Source organism: Podarcis melisellensis (assembly GCF_964234715.1).
Source record: "Podarcis melisellensis genome assembly, chromosome: 3".
NCBI lineage: Eukaryota > Metazoa > Chordata > Lepidosauria > Squamata > Lacertidae > Podarcis > Podarcis melisellensis.
The window spans coordinates 67,811,830-67,833,614 of record NC_138530.1 but is presented as its reverse complement, the minus strand read 5'-3'; the positions used below and the strand labels follow the sequence as shown (position 1 = coordinate 67,833,614).

Below are 21,785 nucleotides of genomic sequence, written 5' to 3'. Positions count from 1 at the left end.
AGTCAAAAAGTCCCTGGTTCAAATGCCACCTCAATCATAAATGCAGTAGGTAGCTTTAGCAAGTTATCGTTCTCTCATCCTCAACCGTCCATTTGCAATTATATGAAGAAGTAGTATGGACTATTTTACAGTCATTCTAAGAATTGGGAATAGAACGTTAAGTGAAGTGCTCTGAACTGCTACATAAATGCATATCTGAACTGCTACATAAACCATTCCCAACTCTGTTCTATTGTGAAGAGAACCACTTCCACAGCCCTTTATTTACCACATTAAAGGGTTGAAATGATGCCAATGTTTTCTTTTCCCATGATGCTACTCTCATACAGAGTATGAAGACCAGTTCCCAGTTTTTCTTTGCATCAGCACTCAGTGAATAATGAATGCTCTACTATTACTGTGTCATAGAAGTGCTCTATTTTGCATTGACCTTGAGGTTGGTATTTGCTATCACAGCAAACCATAGAACTGGTTTATGATAGCAGTTAATAGCAGTTAAGAAAACCAGGAAACTAAAACAGAGCAACTCAATATACAAATACCTGAAAAAATAGTTTTAAGTTGCAAAAACAAAACATCCCCCCCCCCACACACACTTTTACTTTTGGAGGGCAATTCAGAACTCCCACCAAAACACATGGTTCTCACTTTTGGAGTTGCAGGCACTGTGAAGTAGTTGGCATCAGTGTACCATCTTCCATGTGCTGTGGTCAGGGCTCAGCTGTAATAATGAATGAGCTGGTTACACAAGTGACACCTGGCTACAGAGCTGGGAAGGATGTACAACTTCCAGACTGAGCTGCATACATGGTTGAGAGCATGGAACAGTCTGAGCAAGTGTCTCAGTCACCTAAAAAAATGTGTAGGGCTTAATTCTGCAACAACAGAAAATCTATAACTAATTCGGAGCAAAATTTGACTCTAATGAATTGCTACAATCTAGGCAAAAAGAAAAGGGAAAGAAGCCTTGGTTCCGCAGCATCAACAAAAACTTACATTATATAAATCACTGACTCAGGTATTCCAGACATTCAATATTCTATGAGATGCAGCATTGACCAAAAGAAAAAATATTTTTATACGAAACTTCACCATTTTTAAGTGCAATGAACTACTCTGTCACTCAAAATGTATTCATAACATACTCAAACAGGTGAAACAGAAAAAACCTTATTGTATTCTCTCCAAGTTTATTTTAGCAAAATATGTTTTTGAAGATAGCAGGTTGTGGTAACTCGGGGATAAAACACATCACCCCAAGAAACTGAGTTATTTACCTTAAATATGCTAATGACATAAAAAGCCTGAAATCATTGGTCCCTAATTCAACACAGAGTTAGGCATGGATCAAATTCTTTAACTTTAAATGAACTAAGTAAACATAAATGTAAAGATGATTGTGGTTGATGTATAGAGCTAGATAGAGTGATATTAATACTTAATTGACTTGCCCACCCATAAATTCCCAGTTCATTTCAATTAAAATCTTTACTATCAAAGCCATCAGACACATGCTACACTATATGACTGTAAAGGACCCACTGCTGTCATTTAATATGTTATTTGATGTCATTTCTCTTTCAATCCACTTGGTGGCAGCAAAAACTGAATTTCTGCTCTTACCTGCACAGGATGTTCACTTCCTGTTCTAAGTTCTTCAAGCTGCTGTAACTGCCAAGGAGATAAACTGTATGGCTCTTCAGAAGGCCTGGACTCTGGAGGGTTTGTATGAAATTGTTCTGTAAGCCATCTCTGAGTCCTCTCTGAGGGTTGAATGGGAACCCCGCTCACAGCCTGCGGTCCCAAAGTTATATATCCTTGATGAAACACTTCACAATTGGATGTGACAGGCTTGCTTTCAGGTAAGGCACTATAGGTCATATCTAAGGCATGTCTCCTGTTTGAGGGATCAAGAACACCCAAGTCTTCCTTGCTGCAACTTTCAAATTTGTATTTGCAGTCCAAGGTAGAATTTCTTTTTTTCCCAGTTTCTCTGTCCTCCATCTTGAGTAATTCCATGCTGTTGTGCAAACAGCTTGTCCCATTTATTCTTAATTGTGGTGACACAGTGCTGTCTCTTCCCAATTTATCCATGCTTGTCCTGCACTCTGCTGAATAAACACTCCCATCCTGGCTACAGGTAATGGGTGCACTGAGTTTAGACAAAGATGACCATTTCCTTACAGGCCTCAAGTCCTTCATGTCAAGAGAATTGTCCAGGATGCCCTGATGCCTGCTTGCGGCGGACCTCAAAAAGCTTGTACTCCATTTTGAACAGTCAGACTTCAGAGGTTCCCTATGCTGGGATAGTGAAGAGCTGGTATTAGACGGCATCACATGGGCAGTGGGAATCGAGACCAGTGAACGGCTGGGCTTAAATGACGAAGTACCACTTGAGGTGGAATGATCTGGAGAAAAAGATTTTCATCATGTGAGTGAACACAGTGCAAATAAGAATAGGTCAAGATTAAGCACCACAAAGAAATTAAACATAATGTGTTGACACAGATGAGATTATTTGAAGCATACATGGTTTTTAATTCATGAGACGCCTGTCTATATTGCAGTACACCAGGCACAGGTAACCTGTGGCCCTCCACATTTGATAGTCAGGAGCTCCCATCATCCCCTGCCATTTGCTGGCCAGAGCTGATGGGAGTCAGTCAAACAACATCTGAAGGGTCACAGGTTTTCTCATCCATGTAGTATACTAACAGAATTTGCGGAAGAGATACAAGATGGAAAAACTATAGTTCACTATATACACTAAAACTACACAGGACTGAACTGATCTCTGAAATTTTCAGGAAGAGGCTGGAAAGCTGCATCAAATGTTTTGTTTTTTTCTTCCGCTCCTCATGCTTAAAGCATTCTAACGTAAAGGACTTGTAAGGGGGGAAACCTCACATGCATGACCAACACAGACCCCCAACAAACACCTGCCTGGCTGCATCCTAGTTGTATGTTTTAATGACCTTAATATGTTGCCATTTTCCAAAAACAATTCTGGAATAATATGGAAGTTACACTATATACTAATGAAGAAATAAAGGCTTATTAGTTTCCTATTTAGAATAGCCACTAGTAAATCACATGGTTTTGCTAATAAAATCACTGTACACCTTCAAACATATAGGTAGATAATATACTGGAACTAAATGTGCAATTGCACAAAAGAAAGGCACCTTTATTTATGCAAGGAGGTGGGATCCCCAATTTTGGACAGTTGTCCTTTGGTGTTGTGGCCCCCTGCAACATATGCCATGCTGCTCAAAAGAACCCCATAACTACCAGAATAGGCTTTGGCGGGGGGTGTTCATGCAGAGAGATGTGGGAGGTAGAAAATCTGGCTGATGGAACAAGAAGTTAAGATTCAAGCCTTTGTATACTGAAAAATAACGCAGTATATAGCAATGGTATATTGCTAGTGCCTCGCCTCTTCCATTCTGGCTCCATTCACCATCTGAAATATCAGTAGGCGTATAGAAAATGCCCATGTGCCAACGTTTCTAGACAGACAAGCAAGTTAAAATTAACAAAGGTGAGGCAGAGGTTACTGGAATCTGAGTAGCAGCTCTCCTATGCCTAGCAACTGCTGCTTTGCATCAAAGCCTGCAGACTACCAAAAATAAGCAGCTAATCCTGGCATTAGAATCTTAGCCTTTACAACGTCACGTGGCTCAACCTTCCCCCAAGCTGTTCACGTTGCTGTTACACGGGAGGCTTTTTAAAAAGTCTTACTATTTGTTCTTAATCATCGTGATCTGCTACAATTACAATGTATGGCTTTGGGGGAAAGAACAAAACAATTCCAAGACTTCTGAGTGCTCCATGCCATTATGGTTTTCAAGGAGAGTAATGCTTAGCAGAATTCAGGTAAATCATGTTAAAGGCAATTTAATCCTGTTCAGCAGCTCTCCGCTAATGGTGGCACAGACACACAGATCTCAGGAAGGAGCGGGGAAGGTGTCATTAAATGTCATTAAAAAGCAATATTGTACACAATTGTGTTATGGAAGGTACAGTGTTCCAGGGACCAGACTGTACTTGACTTGCAAAAGTATGTTACTTCTCGCATGACATTTCATTGCCATCTCTCTTAACTACGATGGCCATAGTCCAAAGATGTCATTAAAAAGTTAAAATTGTTGAAGTTTCTAGCATACTGAATCATATACAAATAAATGTACATACTCCAAAATGTTGACAGATCCTTTTTGAGGACTTTGAAACAAGTGGGCAATTCCTTTTATATTTATGACAACTTGCAAATTAATAAATAAAACTACATATCACAGTGAATGAAAGAATGACAATATTTAATACAGTGGTGCCTTGGTTTTCAAACGCCAAAAACCCGGAAGTAACTGCTTCGGTTTCTGAATGCACCTTGGAAGTCAAACAGGAAATGCGGCTTCCGCTGAGTGCAAGACCCTGAAGCCTAGCTGTCGGCTATTGAGTTTCGGTTTTCGAATGTTTCGGAAGTCGAACTTTCTTCCAGACCCGATTCCGTTCGAAAACCGAGGTACCACTGTATAATTCTGAAGCCATATTGCACACAATTGTGTTATGGAAGGCAAATGGTTAACAGTGCAATGCTATATAAATCTACTCAAAAGGCTGTAATCCTATGCCTGCAGCTGTAAAGCTGCACACATTTACTTGGGAGTAAATCCCATTGAATTCAATAGGACTTACATCTGAGCAAAATACACACAGGATTGCACTGCAGAAAATGTACTGACACTGACTTCAGCTTAACACTGACACCTTCAGCTTCCTGTGGCTATTCCTGTAAGAGGAGTAACCATAGCAGTTTCACTCTGAATGCCAAACTATTCTGGTAGCTTTGCATGCAAACTGAAAGAAAAGATCATCTTACAAGTTTCTTCTTAAATCAAGACTCTGGGAAAGGAAGGGTTGTGCTTCTGTGTCTCTTACATGGTACTGGGCTCTTTCAGGGTCCAAGGTCCTGAAATCTTTACTGATGATCATCATTTCAACCAATTAAGCAGGGTGAAACATGGAATGTTAATCTTTAATTAAAGTTTTAGTTGATTAACCACAGTGATTAATCAATTAAAGCTAGCATCTTGTGCTCCTAGTTTATAGCATAGGGCCACCAGCAGTCAAATCTTGTCTGTTGAAACAAATAATATAAGGTGGTTTACCACGTGCATTGTTCAGAAGTTCTGTTACTAGGTTATTGCCATCTATTCAGCCGTAATTACATGAATGCCCCTGGGAAAAGAATGAGTACATAAATGCACACTTGGCTGGTTGCATTCTAACTGAACTGTATACACAGCAAGACAGTGAAACCATTTTTACTCAAGGAGTTGTCTGCCAACTTATAACTGTCTACAAGTTATTTTTTTCTATTTGAAATAAGTATTTGCTTGCAGATTTTATTTTTCTTCCGTTGCAAAACAGTCTTGTCCCAAACCCTGAGATTGGGTGTGGGTTCCTTTTTAACTTGTGCCATTGCTTTTCAGCAGGTGGAATTAAACCAAGTTTCACTTGGAGAAGATGCACTAAAATTAAGCAGCATGACCAAGGGCTCATCCACACAGCCACTTGTCCTGTGGCCTGAGCAGCTTTTCACTTGGCCCACGCTTTCTGCTCCTTTCCTGGGAAAATCCACTCTTTTGCTCTAAATTGGAACAAACGACAATCCACAGAAAACCAAAAATGCTGTTTGCAGTGACTGAGTGCTAGAGAGCGGTTTTCCCCAGGGAAAAGCAGCAGGACAAGAGGAAGTGTGGATAGGCTCTAAGTTGGGTCCATTTTAAACAGTACAAGCTCTCTTGTGTTTCCACAACCATAAGAAAAAACAGTGTAATGTGGTGGCAACTTTTATAAGCTACAAAATGCCAAAGCAGCTGCCATGGTACTGTGCTGCACTTCTTCAGCCTAGGAAACAACACAGCACCATGGTAGGACCTGTTCCTACCATAATTCATTTGTTCATCCCACACTTTTCAACACATTTTCCTATCACTTTCCAAACTGCAAAAACTCTGGGTGTTGTTGTTGTTGCTTCAAGTGGATATGTTGCATCAGGATGCAAGCCTAGTTTTCCAATGTGCCTGAATCCCTCCCGTGAAACACTGACAGTCTGAATGAACCCTAACCTACTTGCTTGGCTAAAATGACAGCTTGCATAGCATAAGCACTGCTCTGTTGGATCAGATGAATGCTTCCAGGGAGTTCACAATCAGCCCTCCTCTGTTGTCTGTCCCCCAGCAATTAGGATTTCAGAGGCATATTGCCTCTGAACATGTAAGTCTAATTATCTTCTATTTTTGACTCCTTTTAACTTCTGCGTGAACCTTGCAACAAAAGCAGCAGTGAACTCTTTCAAAACATGGGAGAAATTTACAAGAGCAAGAAATATAATATTGCAATTATCCTAGCTGAACGCTTTCTACAAACCCTTGTGGCTGTGGTCCTGAAATTCCCCAATTTTACAATTTGCATTGTTTGTCTACAATGTGATTTACAATTCTATGTGTCTCAGCCAGGATTTAATGCCAGTTCTTCTGGCCTCTATTCATCTTCTCCTCTAAGGAGATATCTTTGCACATCACTACCACACACATGGTCACAGTTTTGGTAGTGATCACATGTGGGGTACCTAGAATCAAAAGGTGCTCAGAACCCCATTCTACAGCACTGTGACAAATGCTACACAGAACCATAGTTGGGAATGCGAGCTACTTCATCCTGTGCAATGTATACTTCTGCACATGTAGAACCTGATATATAAAAGATGTAAAAGAATGATTCAGAGCTAGAAACCAGCTTCCATATAGAGTGCTTCCTTGCTAGATCAAGACAACTATATTCTCTGAAACAGCTGATAAATCTTGCAAAGGTTGAGGGAATTTGTCTGGGGTTATAGTTCATTGCAGTTCTAATTTTGCATTATCAAGAAACAGTTAAGACTTCAAGAGCAGAATGAAGGCAAGCTTAATAAATTACTAGAAACAATGCAACCCATTGTTTTGCTGGTGTGATGCAATTGAAAGTACCATATTTTTCTGTGTATAAGACTAGGTTTTCCCCCTAAAAATAATGTCAAAAATTAGGGGGAGGAGTCTTATACATGGATAGTGCCGAGGGTGGACTGGAGACAATCTGAGTCCCCCAAAATAGGGGGCGTCTTATACATGGGGGACGGACGTGGGTGGCGCTGTGGTCTAAACCACAGAGCCTAGGGCTTGCCGATCAGAAGGTCAGCGGTTTGAATCCCCGCGACGGGGTGAGCTCCCGTTGCTCGGTCCTAGCTCCTGCCAACCTAGCAAAATTCGAAAGCAAGTCAAAGTGCAAACAGATAAATAGGTACCGCTCCGGCGGGAAGGTAAACGGCATTTCCGTGCGCTGCTCTGGTTCACCAGAAGCGGCTTAGTCATGCTGGCCACATGACCCAGAAGCTGTACGCGAGCTCCCTAGGCCAGTAAAATGAGATGAGTGCCACAACCCCAGAGTCATTCGTGACTGAACCTAATGGTCAGGGGTCCCTTTACCTTTTATACATGGGGGCGTCTTATAGATGGAAAAATACAGTATTTTACTATATCCGCTTTTATTTTCACTGAAATTCCTACTGCCTATAGATACAGTCAGGTCACACAGCAAGACTGATCAGAAAATACTGGGGCCAAAATCAGCAGAACAGAGCTTTATTGGGTATGAGTCCACAACAGTCCAGCTGCAAATTCCCCAACAATCCATTCCATATACTTATTGGGGGGGGGGGTTTAGGTGCCTATTGCCTTTTTTCCTTTTTGAAATTTAGAATACACTGATATAATCTCCCCACACCCCTAGAGCCACATGGGCTGTCAATCTTATTTAGAAATGTGAATTCAAAATTGAGAACTTTCACCATTGCTTTGGTAGCAATTCCATTAAATTCCAAGTTGCAATGACATAATAATATTGTGTTGACTACTTCAACAGCTGGAATAATAATGCAAAAGGAACATCCAGAAGTAGCATGAGAACAGCTGACAATCCACTCATGAAGCCAAAGAAACAATTTTTATTCTGAATTTATAAAGCTTTTGTGTTCTAGGAATATGAGAATAACAAAGCCCTTCATGTGAGATTAGCTTCGACTTTCAGCTCAGGTTGTTCAAACCCCTTCAGTATGTTTAATTTTTTTAAGAGTTACTTAAATTAAGTGAGGGGAGAATGAAGGGTAAAACAATGTATTTGGGCAGTTTGCCAGTAAGTGTACCACATAGCTGATGAGCCAGCAAAAGGATCCACAGCCATGGATGAATTGTGCCTCCCAGCAAGACAGAATGTCATTTGAGAGCAGAATAAGGAGGTGTCAGGAAACTAGTAAATGAGGTGGTTGTGTGGGTGACATGTTTATTCAGATTTATACTGAATAAACACCTCTTACATTGGTGGAAAAGGGCCACATTAAATCAGTTTTTAACTACTTTTAACCTTGCCTACTCTCCCCCACATCTGCCATCCAACTCCCGTACTATGTGGGACCATTATTTACCATATTTTTCGCTCCATAAGACGCACTTTTTTCCTCCTAAAAAGTAAGGGGAAATTTCTGTGCGTCTTGTGGAGCGAATGCGTGGTCCCTGGAGCCAAATTGCCCATTGGGTCACCCCAAATTCACCATCAGATCACATAGCATGTCCATGGCTACAGCCTGCACCAAAAAAATTCACCCACTCACTGTTGTGTGGAGGCCACAATGGCGCAAAAACGAGGTTACAAAGCACGGATCCACATGGATCCTCAGGATTTTTGCATTGGTCACCCCAAATTCACCATCAGATCACATGTCTGTGGCCACAGCATGAACCACAAAAATCATACATCCACTGTTTCATTCAGAATTTTTTTTTTCTTGTTTTCCTCCTCTAAAAACTAGGTGCGTCTTATGGTCAGGTGCGTCTTATGGTCAGGTGCGTCTTATGGAGTGAAAAATACGCTAACTTTGGGATTATTCTCACACTACATTTCATTTGTGATGCTGTTACTCTACTGCACCCCCAATCTATCATTAGGGAACAGTTCAAACCACAAAACTATTCACCATGTGAATTACTGCAGGATATGTGTTGTATTTTTCTCTCTCAAACTCATTTGGAGGAAAAATGCAGCTACCTAGTCCAGATGAATTGCATTTAGGACAACTTCTGAAGTATAATGCTGATTATTCTAGAACTTTCCATTTACCTCACATACCCATACAAAATGACCTGGGCTTGGAGATCAAGGAGGGGAAACAAGATCCTAGTATTCTAAATAAAGCATCTCGTGCACGTCCATGCAGAGCAGAGGGCCCTCAGAGGGGTAAGATGTTCAGGGGGGGGGGCCGCCAGGGACCGGCTGTTTTTTTTGTTTGAGCTTATAACTTTATTCTAACAAGACTCCTGCCCTGGGCCTCAGACAAACTCTGCACAGGTCTGATCTCATGACTATTACAATGAATTTTTGAAAACAAAGATTCAAGGCAGACTGGATGCTTCCAGAAATGAGTTTATTGTGGCATCAGTGTTGCTAATGCACAAGTTTTTTGCCATGTTGACAAAGTGTTGTCATTATCCAAATGCCTAACTGTACTTATTTTACATTTAATCCATATTTCTACTTACGACAGAAAACCCAGTAAGTAAAATGGCCCATTATTTATTCTGTCAAAACTGGTGTAGAAGCTTGTTGAAACATTTATTTGATTTGTGGGTGGTTTGTCACGTGTCACTTTGGTGGGTGGTCTCTGACATCCCTTCTATTTTCTCTTCACCTGAGCACAACCTAGTCATTTTATTTCTGGCAACCTAAACATTACAAGCAAGCCTATTTCCACCAGTTGCCACATGCTGAATGCACATCCAAATGTTAATGACCCAGTTAGGAGTTGTTGTTCTCTGAAGATGTCCACAAAATACACGAGGATAATTATCACACAGATTGTAGTAACAATACATACAGCAGCGTTTGGCTAACAACAGCAACAGCAAAAGACTTGTTGTGGCTTCTTGGGGGGGGAATGCATGGCTGATTTGTTAATGGTAATGGGGTAAGGGACGCAGGTGGCGCTGTGGGTTAAAGCCTCAGCGCCTAGGACTTGCTGATCGAAAGGTCGGCGGTTTGAATCCCTGCGGCGGGGTGCGCTCCCGCTGCTCGGTCCCAGCGCCTGCCAACCTAGCAGTTCGAAAGCACCTCCGGGTGCAAGTAGATAAATAGGGACCGCTTACCAGCGGGAAGGTAAACGGCGTTTCCGTGTGCGGCTCTGGCTCGCCAGAGCAGCGATGTCACGCTGGCCCCGTGACCCGGAAGTGTCTTCGGACAGCGCTGGCCCCTGGCCTCTTAAGTGAGATGGGCGCACAACCCCAGAGTCTGTCAAGACTGGCCCGTACGGGCAGGGGTACCTTTACCTTTTACCTATGGGGTACTTTTAACTGGAGGGAGGATATTGTCACCCAAACACATTCCTGACAAATCAAACAGAGCAATATAGCTAAGATACTTGTGCAAGATCTCAGTATTATTATTTTTTAAAGGCCAGGTAGAAATGGATATGCCCCCCCAAATCCATTTTGCCTATGGTGAAACACCATTAAGGGCTGGTAACATATGTTCTTGTAGCTCCTGCACACTTTCAATGGGATTCTTTTCTAAAGCTGGTTTCATATGGGTACAGAAATGTCTGTGCACATGCTCAGAGTAGAAAGGTCAGTGAAGCGCAAAAGACAAGTTACTGAGGGGGAAAGACAAAACACACCAGAGCACAGATCTATTCAACCAAGCTCCGCCCACTGGTGTGAATGGCAAAAGGATGAATAATAATGAATATGCACAAATGAAGAAATAGAATGTGTAGAAGCGTATTTGTGCACGCACCGAAACCAGATATGAATAATCCATATCCAATATCAAGTCCCCATGTGAAAGCACCCCTAGTACCAAAAAAAGTGTAGGATTACTTGAACAACTAAGGCAGACACATTATTCTTGAATTTAACACGATTGCCTAGATAAACCACAAGTTCTTACACCCCCCTCTTCTTCTGACATAGCTGAAAACCTTTACTTGTTTTTGTTTAACTACAGCTTATTGTGTCATCCAAACCAACCGTTAACACCCAGGTATTATTGTGACTGATGTCAACTATGGCTTGTTTGAAACAAGCCAACTCAAAGCCAAGATGGAAATTCCAAAATTCTTAGGCAGTGTGCTCACTGTTGTATGTTTCCTGATGTGAAACCATACGTTTTAGGGCACAGGATAAAAAGTAATTGCCTATAAAGCCAGATGGTAAACTGAAATCCCAATATTATTTATACACCTTTATTATGGGTGGCAGTATAACCTGACATTTTCATTTGATTAAAATACTGGCAATAAAACTTAAAATCAAGGCTGCAAGCTCCAAAGGCTACACAAGAGTCTAATCTTCTATAAGTTTCTACAACACATTGCCTGTCTATTTCCCCCTAGATAATGAAATTTAATGGGTCTGTTTTATCCTTCATATACCCATATGTTTTCATACTGCTGATGATATAACTTCCCAGAGGTTCTTTTTATTTTTCCTCTCCAGCGATATAGAGACTTACATTCTTATTAAAAGTTGTTATGAAACAGCAATATTGTTCTTCACCACCCAAGCATTGCTTAACATTATACAAGATACAATGAAGGCCAGGAACAACCATCTCTGCCAAATAAACCCTTCCAGAATGCCCAATGTTTCACTAAAACATCAGTTCCTAAGAAAGGCTAGGAACAGAGACAGCAGCCTGGACAAAGTTAAGCATCAGATTTTACTAAAAGCAATGTATTAAATAAAACTGTACATATACACAGCACTTTAAATGGAAACTGTTACTTTTTTGGTAATTCTACAGTTCACAAATTTAATGGAAAGTGTACTATTTGTTAGCAATTCCAGAAAAAAACCTGTCTAAATGGACACAAAGAGGTTACTAATGAAAGCTTTCTTGACTTTCATTAGTGCTTGACCTAATACTACTCTGTTTTAGAGGGGAAACATATATATTAGCCATAGGCAGAGGCCTGGGCAGAACAATATAGGGACACTGTGTGCCATCACACAGGACATCGCGTTGGGCCCCTCAATGTTCTTTGTAGGATGGCGCCTGTAATAGCACTCTTAATCTTCGTCGCATTCAGCAGAAGTCAATTGTATGTGTTCACCTACCCTCCTGATGTTTTCCTCTGAGTCAGGAATGAGACATAGATATAAGCCAGCACAATTTTCAATATGGCTGCATCAGAGGAAAAGGACACAGTAATTCACACTCCATCAGATCAGCTGGGGCTAACTGCCATTTTGCCTCCTCCTGTCTCATAACTGTATCTGCTATGGCCATTCCAGCTAGATAAGATCTAGAATATAACTTTAAGAATTGGATGGTTTTCTCTTCCTTCACCATTCTTTTTGTCCTTTGTATTGTGTCTATTTGACTGCAAGTCTGGACTTGCTTGTTTTTAAATCTATTTACAGCAATCAGATTTTTTAAAAGCTTGTTATAAATTAATTTATTAATATATTATTATTATTATTATTATTATTATTATTATTATTATTATTATTATTATTATAAAAATCCTGTGTGTTTCTCCTACCCTCTACTGTTAAGTTCACCAATAGCCTCAAACATCACATATCCTACATTTCTGATACACGCTGAACAGCATTCGCCAGCCTCACATGAGAGCTCTGTTGCTGGATGACCACTTTAGACTGCAGGTATGGGTTTTAATCAGGTACCCCCAAACTCAGCCTTCCAGATGTTTTGGGACTACAACTCCCATCACCCCTAGCTAACAGGATCAGTGGTCAGGGATGATGGGAATTGTAGTCCCAAAACATCTGGAGGGCTGAGATTGGGGATGCCTGGATTAAATGTTTGAATTCTCCCCACATCTTAAAAAACAGAAACTTAAAAAAAACTCTCTTGCATAGTCAAACTAGCACACCAGGGTTCTAGCCTATGCTAGCCTTTCCTTGACATGATGGTTCTGAATGCTCAAAATGTGAGATAATTCAAGCCTTCTATCCCATTCGGTCTGAGAAGCTGCTGACCATGTTTAAAGTGCCTCTATTGAAAGAAGTGAGGCAGGTAACAAATAGGCAGAAAGCCTTTTCAGTAGTGGTACACTACTAGTAATGCAACATTTTTCCCAAAAAGGTATGTCTAATGCCATCCTTGGGGTCTTATCAGCTCCAAGTGAAGACTTTTCTGTTCACTCAGGTTGTTATTTTTAGATAACTCATGAAGTCTGGTCTCAGTTTTTATATCTTTATTTAACTTTGGGACTGTGGAAAGTTTTTATTATTGTTTACTTTGTATCTATATTAGCTTTATTTATATACCTTATGCTTTATTTTTATTCTTTTATTCTTCTATACTATAAGCTAACAAGAGAATACAGTGGTACCTCGGGTTAAGAACTCAATTTGTTCTGGAGGTCTGTTCTTAACCTGAAACTGTTCTTAACCTGAAGCACCACTTTAGCTAATGGGGCCTCCTGCTGCCACCACACTGCCGGAGCACGATTTCTGTTCTCATCCTGAAGCAAAGTTCTTAACCCGAGGTACTATTTCTGGGTTAGCGGAGTCTGTAACCTGAAGCACTTGTAACCTGAAGCGTCTGTAACCCGAGGTATCACTGTACTATGTTCAAATGTTATTACTAATAATAAAATTAAATTTCATGCCATTATTTTTTAAGGAAAGTGAGAGTGGTGAAGTTCTCATGGAGTGCAAAACTAAACATATTTACTCAGAGGTAAGTCTCACAGAGCTCAACAGGGCTTGCTTCCTAGTAATTATGTATTTCCTTAGGACAGGCATCCCTAAAACTAATTTTGAGTTCAGTGCGTCTTAACAGAAATCAACTTGGTAAGCTATAAATACATAAGCAGCTAAAGAACAAAGGAGAGAAAATATCAAATACAAATACAAAACCACCTATTCAGATAACCTATCCAGAGGTACTTAAATGTATTCAGCCTCCTGCATTAAGTTCACTAAAATAAGCTATTTCAGGCTAGTTTACTGACATTAATGATTTAAAGTGTTCTGGACCCCTAGGGGAAGGGGAAGGACAAGATAGAAAACATACAGGGAGCTATTTTGCGCACTGCAGCTTCTTATGTGTTTTTATGTGTCACCTAATAGTAACAGCAAATCCCATTTGCAATGGTATCTGACCAGAGCAATGCTACTGGGATGAAATGTGAAACCTAGCACGTGCGCACCGATACACATCAACACACAAAGATACACAAACACACCCACACCCTAGTGATTTTTAGAAGCCTCACAGACAGTATTTTATATCATCAATCAGGAAGAGAGGTATGTGGGTACTGAGTCTCAAGGTTTTGTTATGGCAACAAAAGAGTATGAAAGTGGGTTGCTAAACCAAACTAAGAAGCTTACAGAAAGAAGGACTGAGATTTTAAAAGTACCAAATTGTTGGTAGAAATGTAAATATATTTATGTTATATATTTAAGAGAAATAACTATTCTATAGGTAAATATGGAAAGTTTTTTTAAAAAAACTATTCTGATGTTTATGCTGTTAGCAATACACGTGTGCACATACACACATTTTCCTTCAGTTTGAGCGCACACTTCCATTAAAAATAAAATAAGCTAGTATAAGACTGTTATGGTCATAAACAGAGAGAGCCTGTAACACTTCCGATGCCAGTGTGTTTCAGGTGAAATACATTAATTATTGTCTCCATGAAGTACCACAAAGTGTGCTTATATATACTGTGTGTGTGTGTGTGTGTGTGTGTGTGAGAGAGAGAGAGAGAGAGAGAGAGAGAGAGAGAGAGAGAGAGAGAGAGAGAGAGCGCGCGCACACATTACATTTTTCTTCTTTGGTGGATTCATATCTAAGCTCTCAGCCTTCCATCCAGACACTGATTAGACCAAGACCTGCTTAGTTTCAGGGCAGCTGATTGCATCTCTATATACAGGGGCAGGCAGAAGGCAGATTGCCATCCAGAGGTAGATTAGCAAGTGTGTATTACTCCCAATAATTTAAGAATGGCAATAGAAAAAGGCTCCTTCCTCCCTCAAACTTGATTTCTGACTCGAGGAAAGCTGTCAAGAAACTAGGGTCAGATGTCTGTATGACTGGAATGTGAGTTCAGTTCCAGTACTGAAAACTAATTCCTCAGCTGAGCATAGAATTAGTTTCCTGCTCAGAGATAAACTGTTTCTTAATTCTGAGGACATATCTGTCCCCCTGACCCACTACTGTGCAGCTGATTCTGAGTGGTAGACCTCAGGAATCTACTAAAAAACAAAGCAGACAAATCTCAGGAATCTACTAAAAAACAAAGCCTGAAATTTGCAAACCTTTCACCTAAATGTAGCATGACTGTACCATCTGTACTGCACTGACGCTGGGCTAGTACTGAGGTAGAATTCCTCAAAATAAGGGAACAATTTTAATTTGATATTTGAAAACAGTAAATAAAGTAATCCAGATCAAGAATATTCAGCTCTAATCTGGGACTTGTTTCTGTTCCCACTTACACTAATGAATTGCTGGAACTAGTAATAATTTGCCTCCACACACTGATGAAACATTCACAGAGCATCAAGCATCTCCTTAAAATGCTGAAACCTTTATTTATTTATTTTTAAGCAATTAACATAATAAAACATACGAAGTGAATAAGCACTGAAAGTGCTGACCACTTAGAAGCTTTGCTGCAGAGGACAAGAAAACAAGTCATAGCTGGTTTTGCCAATCTTGTTATAAAACTATGTAAATCCAATTTCAACTCAAATTTTATTAGGAGAACATTAGCTGACATCAAGAATTCCACTGCTTTATATAGCCTAGTGTCTGGACTTGGACAGTGTAAGAATTTTAACCCAGTGATGACTAGTGGATAATGACCCTCTGCAGTTGTAAGGGTGACGACTATAAAGTGCTCCACACATCAAGTACTGTACTATGAACATGTCAAAACCGACACCTTATCTTATTGAAATGCCTTCAAATGAAATATCCAGCTGTCATGAGTCTCGCAGTGTCATAGGGATCAGATTTGAATGGGTAAACCCTGGCACAGGAGGGGAGAGAGAGAGGTGGGAGGAAAGGTTAAATACTGTATTTTTCGCTCTATAGGACGCATTCCCCCCCCCAAAAAAAAATTAAGGGGAAATGTGTGTGCGTCTTATGGAGCGAATGCAGGCTCCTTGGCTTCAGCGATAGCAATGCAAAGCCTCCGAAGTGCAGAGGGAGCGCTCCCTCCGTGCTCCAGAAGCTTCGCGTTGCTTTCACTGAAGCCTGGAGAGCGAGAGGGGTTGGTGCGCCCCTTCAGCGAAGCGTCGGGAGAAATGGAAGGGGCTCCATTTCTCCTGCTGCTTCGCTGAAGGACGCTGAGCAGAGAGGGGGGGAATTTTTTTTTCTTGTTCTCCCCCTCTAAAACAAGGTGTGTCCTATGGTCTGGTGCGTCCTATAGAGCGAAAAATACGGTAGTTAAAAATTGGGCTGGAGGAGTAGGGAGACCTCCCCTTTCTGCCCCAACTTCAGCTACTTCAGAAGGAGGAGCAAGGATGCCACTTCCCCTTCCTGCAGAATGTAGGACTGGGGGCGGGGGATAGGGAGGCTTTGAGCAGCCGAGGCAAAAGATGAAACACAAGGCAACAGCGACTAAGCAGGAGCCAGAACAGGAGGGTGCAGTCTTGTTGCCTAGAACCAGGTGCCACCTTCACAGATGGGTGCAGAGCCACCAACCCCAAAGGAGCATGTGTTTGCAATGCCAACATTCCTGCAAAGTGAATACTGTGGGTGAGTATGCCATGCAGGGTTAGAAACTCAGATATATAAGTTCATCACCAAATGCCACCTTAAACCTAGGTTACGGTCATAGAATCACAGAACTGTAGAGGTGACAGGTACCCCTAAGGGTCATCTAGCTCAACCCCCTGCAATGCTGGAATCAACGGAACGTCTAGGAACCTTATTGCGGGAGTATATCATCATCTTCTCTATACCACTTTATAAGTAAAAAAATCTCAAAGCGGTTTACAACACATTAAAAAAATCAAATTTAAAAAAATCCAGAATAAAACAAATTCAAGCTTCTAAGAAAATATTTCAGATCCTTCTCCGACATTTTGCTTTCCCCATATTTATTTACCTTCTTAATTTATATAGCTGCTCCATAGCAGAAGTATTCTAGGGAGCCAGTGTGGTTGGACTAGGACCTGGGAGATCAGGGTTCAAATCCCCAGTCATGAAGCTCACTGGGATGGGAGCCTGGACACCAGCTCTGCGTTTAGTTATGCTCATTTCCCCTCCTTTTATTGAGTGAATGGCTTCCAACGAGGTAACATCATTAGCATTCATCCTTCCAATTGAAGCTTAATTAATTATATACTTAATTAATGGTTCTTCCCACTACTAAAATTCTGATATATCACTAGAGGCACATATGCCAAACAACCCAAAGGCCTTGATATGAAACAAAAGCAGCAACATATTTCGTTACTTTTGAATTCCACAGAGTTAAAAACACAATTAAGAGGAAATGATAAAGAGCATAAAGTCAGAAGAGGCTGTTAATGAGAAGAGGTGCAGAAAGGTGGTGCTTCAGGTTAAGAACCGTTTCAGGTTAAGAACGGACCTACAGAACGAATTAAGTTCTTAACCCGAGGTACCACTGCACAGAGAAGAGATAACATGATTATCTGTCATATATGTTAAAGTTATCAACTATTACCCTGAACTATCCACTGGTGTACACAAGTGTGGATTTAATATCTAGAGGCAACAACAGAACACTGAGAGAAACAAACCTTTATACATAAAAATGGGTTTAACACGCTGCTCTTTATTTCATTCATGAGAGCTTCCCCCAGTCTGCAGAGTAAATACACCTGCAGACCACACAAAACAGGCAGGCAGCTACCATGTAATAGGTTATACAGATTTTTAAATTGACAGTTATTTCTGTGCTCTTGTAAAAGTGTGTTTCTGCTGACCTTCTCTAATCTATGTTCCAAATTGCTTTCAGTGGGATGCTAGGCTTTATTTAATAGCCAGAGCCCAAGGAACATGGAAACCAAAGCAAAAAATTGTTAGTCTCCTGATGAAGAACTTGACCTTCGCTTAGTAAGAAGAGATCAGTTCCCCCTCCCTCATCTGACCCTCGGAATAAAGGCAGTCACTTTAACACTTTGGTTCAATGTATGAAATATTGCAGGAACCACCCTCAAGTGCATTAACTATTATTATGTATAATCAAAATTGCTCAAAATACAAAATAAAATTCACATTCGCCAAACACTTGCCCTCTGTTCTGATCTGTCCACAGAAGTTTCCACTTCTTGTAGAAAATTTTAAATAATACAAATCCCTAATATGGTTCTCATTGACAAGGTGTGATCATGTGTTAAAAGCATTCCTATTTGCTCTGACGTGTGTACTCTAAAAACTGGGCACTGGTTTTAAGACTGGAATTCCCCCCCCCCTACAACAAAACTGTAATGACCCAGTATAACCCTGATCTCCTAATGAATTTACTGTCAAGTTAAGATCACAAAAACTGCAAGTTCATTAGCTGTAAGTGCAGAAAGCCAATGGATTATCCTAAGGATTAGAAGCTTTTTTCACTTGAGGGGTGTTCCAACTTCAGAAAACTGTGAAATTAATCTTGCTGCATTAAGGTGCCTGGAGTTGTTGTAACCGTAAACCTTCAATTACATCAACTACTCTTCCAGTGAGACGCCACCTAACTAGTTTGTTGTAGAGACAGCTGTAGTGACAAATAAATATTTAGTCAATACCAGTGACATGGCTTTGTAAACACTAAACAAAGTGTGGACAGTCCTACATGATCTAGACTTGGGAAACAAAATTAGGACATTTAATAGGACTGCCTGATTAATATTCTGGTACTATGTGGCAAACCTTGAGTCTACTTTAGACTTTACTTTAGTGGGGCTTACCTTATTATATGCTAGCCCTGGATATTATCTGAATATTATCTATTATAACTCTCCCAGACATTGCTGGCTGCAAAATTTATTAGTGGCAAACCAAAAGGATCATTGACATCACAACTCACATGCACTGAGTATTGGGGTGGGTGGGCATATACTGACCGTTGAAGAGCCCTGCATGAGACATCAAGCCAAATGAGTGGCCGAGACATTTGTGCTCATCTACTTCCACTCAAAGAGAGCATTTATCAGAAGGGCAAGTTTGACATGAGGGTTTTTTGGGATGTTTTCAATGACAAAAGCGTAAACCCAATTTTCATGGGGACCTTAAGCACATGTTAAATATCCTTCACTGAAATTTATTGTGACATAACGAATTTGTTAGTCTTTAAGGTGTCACAACTCTATTGTTTTTACTTAACTCAGTGGGACTTCAAAGTACTTAACTTCGGCTGAGTCATGCCCAAATTTGAGGCCCTTTATTGAGTCATACCTCACATCAAGTATATGGAGAAGAACAAATCTATGTATTTCTTTTTATTTCTATTTTACATTTAGACACAGAAAAGGAAGATTTTCCAAGAGGCACAAATGAATGCTGGGTGTCCAACCCAACCTGATCAATCTCTCTCTTTTCAAAATCTCCCACTAAACTGTCAATATTTGATTAGGCTTATAGCAAGTCAAATTATTTTCTATTTCTCTTTTATGCCTTAAAAAAATGCCTTGGTAGCCTTAAATATGACACGCATACATTTGTATAATTCTCTTTAATGCTCCGTTACTTAGCAACACTTAAAAGCAATGCAAGAAATGGGAGGCATCTATAAATTCAATCTAATCCAAAATGAGCAGGTTGGTCTACAAAGACATTTTTGATTTACAGCCAGCTCGTTTTCCAACTAATTGCAGTCTTCTGTTACAGAATCCTAGAGACTTGCGGTCTCCAACCTAAAAATCAATACAATATGCTGCCAGGAGAATCGTCTCCTGAACCAAGTGCATTAGCTGGAAGGAAGAAATCTGGCTACAAGCTTTTTGCTTTTCTCCATGGAATTCCACCCGACATCAGGATACTCTACTTTCCTGCTCTCACATCATTCATCTGCCTTCTTACCATCTTACCTTGCTACTATCATTCAAACTATACCGGCCAATTACAGTTTGAGCACTTAATGCCACTAGATAACTAACATATTATGTAACCACTAGTAGATAATCATATACCCTTTGAACAGATCAGAGAAACTTTTATTAGGGAAACTTCCTACCAGCTCTCTCAAATCATCCTGTGAACTCCAAAAACCAGAGCCATCTTGATCAGGGCTGCTTAATCAACAGTTCTATAATATTTTTTTCTACAGGGATCCACAGTAATTATCATGTTTAGTCTTGATCAAACTCTTCCAAAAATAGTTCAATAGTTTACAATATATTTAGTTGTGAAACTGCGACTAAGGGACAGTGACTTGTCCAAAGCAAAGTCCTTGGCTAAAGCAGGCAGGATTTGAAACCAGGATTCCATTCTCCATTCACATGCTTGCTTTTTGAATTGGAGAAGGGGTTGCTGGGAGTTAAGATCAGCATAAAGAAAATATTTCTGTTTTGGAGATGCATCTTAAGACATATGTTGCTTCTTTTGCAGTATTCCTCTTCGTTCAGCACCTCAGATTACCACAGTCAACACAACATCCATGCAAAATCTTTGTTGAAAAAATTCTCAACTCAGATAAATGATCTTTTATCATGCTATTTACACCTAATAGCAAAATGTGAGGACCCAATCAGTCAGCAAAGGACATTGCTTGTATTTTAAGAGTATCCGTACCATTATATATAAAAAAAGTTTCTTGTAATTTTTAAGGACTTGAAATACTGACAAGATACTTGATAGAAATAAACTTTTTTTCCATTAGCAGAGTAACTGTTGGCACGCCTCTCCGCAACTTTTGCTTTCACAAGGGAAGGGAGCGACTTAAGCTTCACTTCCTCTCCTGGCAGTTTAAACACTGCTTACATTGTTTTATGGTTTCCATGGGAAAACAAATCTCAAGCAAGAACCAATTCATGGTCTGGGAGTACTTGAGGCTGAAGTACACTGTTGAACCTAAGCAGGTGTGGATTTGATCAGAACTTTGGATGGGGGACCAGACTACTGGATGCCCCATGTAAGAGCAGGATAGTACATTAAAAAAGCAAGTAAGAAAACAAATCTCAAGCAACAAATTTAAGTGAAACCTTTTCCATATCTGGCCATCAACTGCAGATCATATAGTGTACTCTGGCATTTTTAAAAAAATGTAAGCAAGAACAACTGAGCAAACTGTAGTATGCACGAGAACAGAACTACTAGATGCCCAAGCCCTTGCTATGCAAGCACAGTGAGGAAACACAAAACACATCACATAAACATGCTTCCCATACACATTGGGCCAAGTTAGGAGCAGTAGTCTTTAAGTTGCATCCACACACTCATCACCAAGGGCTGCCTTCTGAGCTGTGCAAACATCAAAACTGACTATCAGAGGTTATTAGAAGCAGACAATAGGTATAGGGAAGGAAGAAGGGAAAACAGCACTGCACTCTGCCCACTCTCTCCTGAAAGGCATTATTGCAATGGCACAAGGGCTGGGAGGCAACAGCAATAGCTCCCATACAAGTGACACATTTCTCAACTTGGGCTGCCACAGAACCTGTGAGGAGACAGAGGATTCAGCCGAAAGCTTACAGACTTTTATTCAATGGGTCCTATGTCTCCTCACAGGCTCTATGCTAGTTCAAAGAGATGTAAGC

The 21,785-nt window shown here is 40.4% G+C and overlaps 1 protein-coding gene and 1 long non-coding RNA gene across 6 annotated transcripts in view; one reads left to right on the top strand and one right to left on the bottom strand.

Moving 5' to 3' along the window:
* CEP85L (centrosomal protein 85L) overlaps positions 1-21,785 on the bottom strand; it is a 97,527-nt gene that overhangs the window by 52,862 nt on the left and 22,880 nt on the right. For all 5 annotated transcript variants that reach the window (XM_081905437.1, XM_081905440.1, XM_081905439.1 and 2 more), the window contains one exon: positions 1,624-2,408. In XM_081905437.1, the coding sequence (XP_081761563.1) occupies positions 1,624-2,408 (785 nt within the window). The remainder of the gene's footprint in view (positions 1-1,623; positions 2,409-21,785) is intronic.
* LOC309366716 lies at positions 1,723-20,855 on the top strand. Its single transcript, XR_014166854.1, has 2 exons — positions 1,723-1,862; positions 20,638-20,855. It is a non-coding gene; the product is annotated as an uncharacterized lncRNA (long non-coding RNA).